General features: G+C 39.9%; 1 protein-coding gene across 1 annotated transcript in view; it reads left to right on the forward strand.

The window, feature by feature from the left end:
• The first annotated feature begins 1,196 nt into the window (after positions 1 to 1,196).
• Positions 1,197 to 2,220, forward strand: part of LOC107085054 (G2/mitotic-specific cyclin-B2-like) — a 5,046-nt gene continuing 4,022 nt past the window's right edge. Inside the window, exons 1-2 of the mRNA XM_015375190.1 lie at positions 1,197 to 1,547; positions 1,624 to 1,737. Of these exons, the coding sequence (XP_015230676.1) occupies positions 1,521 to 1,547; positions 1,624 to 1,737 (141 nt within the window). The 5' untranslated portion in view covers positions 1,197 to 1,520. The remainder of the gene's footprint in view (positions 1,548 to 1,623; positions 1,738 to 2,220) is intronic.

Genomic DNA, 2,220 nt, shown 5'->3' on the forward strand with positions numbered 1-2,220 from the left:
GTCTGAAAAGTAGGACCTGTCAGGGAAAAAGAGGACGTCTGGTCACCCTAGGATGGAAGGAATGATGAAGGCAGCTCAGCTCGGTGTGGGGTCAGCTGTCCATGTTGGTCCACTCACTGCTAAACATTGATTTTATTTCATCACAATTGAATTATTTTATCTCCATTTTGCGATTCTGTATTTGCAGGAAAGCAAAAAGAGATGAATGTGCATTCAGTTAACGTCTGTTAAGGTGAACATTTTCCTTCAGCACAGAATAAAATACATCCATTCACTCCTAATGTCAGCAGCAGTTTGAACATCCAGAGAAAAACAGGGTTCTCCTGGATCTCATTGCTTCATTTGGCTAAGATGGTTAATGAACCAAAGAAGGACTTTAGATGCTTTTAGTTTGCAGAGGGACTTTATATCACCTTCCTGAGCTCAGAGGGTCACAGCTGTCTGCTAAGTCCCTTACTGCCTTCCTTGTTCTCTTAGCTTTTCTTTTGTGTGGTTTTCCCTCCATGTTTCCTTAGTCTGGCTAAGGTGACCAAACCTGAAAGAGGAAAGGTTAAAACGTCATTAACAGTTTCTTTGACCGAAGCATTTAAGCTTGCTGACTGACCCTGTAACCTCCTGAAGCAGCGGGGTCTCTGAGCATTTCTTAAAAATAAAGTCGGCATTTCCACTTGACTGTAAAAAAATAATTAGATTTCCTGTTTCAACAGAATGGCCATTAAAACTAGTTAACTATGACATTTCCTTACATCATAACATTCAATTCAGTTTATTTATATAGCACCAATTCACAACACATCATCTCAAGGCATCTTACAGTTTAACCAGATCATCCAGTCAAATTGATTAAAAGTTTTCTATCTAAGGAAAAAGGGTCCCTATGTCCTCCAGAAGTCTATGCCTATAGCAGCATAACTATAGAGATAGCTCAGCTCTGATATTTCTTCTTCCCGTTTTATTATAAAATTTACTTTTTACAATTTTTGAAAACAAACATTTTAATTCTAACCTCAATAAAATCATAGTAGCTCATTTAACTTTGATTACTTTTAATTATTATTCATTTTAAATACTACTAATAACTAGTCATTCATTTGAAGGAATATTTTGTTTAAAGTCGATACAAATAAATCTTTAGTAACTCCTGAGTATCAATAAAAAAGACTTCAGATTATTAAAATGTAATTTCTAGCATTCCCGAATTATAACAAATATGTCAGCTTCTCAAAAACAAAAACTTCTTTTTAATCTCCGAGCTTCCATGAATGTCTCACCGGCAGCCATCTTGGTGATTTCATGAATTGTTTTGGTTTCACAGGGATGCGTGTCATGTGACCTCAGTCTTCTGATTGTCAGCCAATCAGCGACCTTCCTGCCTCAGCTGTAGCCAATCAGATTGTCCGCAGCGCTATTTGAACGCAGCCAGTCTGTCTCTCTCCATGAACTGAGTTCTCCTGCAGTTTTAGCTACAGACGCTCTCAGCTTGTTTTTCCAGAGTTTTTTCCGCCTGGTTTCTTCTCCTCATGTCCACCATGGAGGTTCGAGCTGCGGTGAGTCTCCAGCCCGTCTGTCCCTGTCCTCATATCTCTGTGTCCACGTTGTCCAACGTGTCTCGGTGTGTTGCAGCCGCTGCAGGCCGCAGATGAGCCTCTGAAGAAGGGGAAAAGCTCCGCAGCTGCTCCGAGGAGAGCTGCTCTGGGAGAGATGACCAACTTCCCCGCAGCTGAGGCCAACATGAAGGTAACAGCTGGACCACCTGGCCCGGTTCTGAGGGCTGGTTCTGGGTTTAAAGCACGCAGACAGAGCAGTGAAGGCCGCTGCTATGGAGGCTCAGAGGGGACAAATGGAAGGCTTCTATTCAATGCCACATTAACCTCTGAAAACCCACCCTTATTTTTTAAAGTTTGGACGCTGATTTTTTTTATTTTTTTATTTTTTATTGCATTGCCTAAGGCCGACAAACCCCCCGCTAAAATATAGCTCAGAAAAGGCTTATTTTAGCTTGAAAAGCAGCATTTTCACATTTTTTTTTTATAGACTTTTGTTATTTTAGGTTTATAAATTGCATTTTGTTATATACACTGATTCTGGAAAAAGAAATAAGTTTATAAATGTTTTTGTGTTCCTCAAAATATTTCAGTGTTATTCTATGGGTCAAATAGTTACAGAAGAGAATTAGGGCCAGTGGGGGGGGGGCGGTGTTGTGGTTATATAATTTTTTAA

The sequence above is a fragment of the Cyprinodon variegatus genome, unplaced genomic scaffold (assembly GCF_000732505.1).
Source record: "Cyprinodon variegatus isolate N-32 unplaced genomic scaffold, C_variegatus-1.0 Scaffold114, whole genome shotgun sequence".
In the NCBI taxonomy this organism is placed as follows: Eukaryota; Metazoa; Chordata; class Actinopteri; order Cyprinodontiformes; family Cyprinodontidae; genus Cyprinodon; species Cyprinodon variegatus.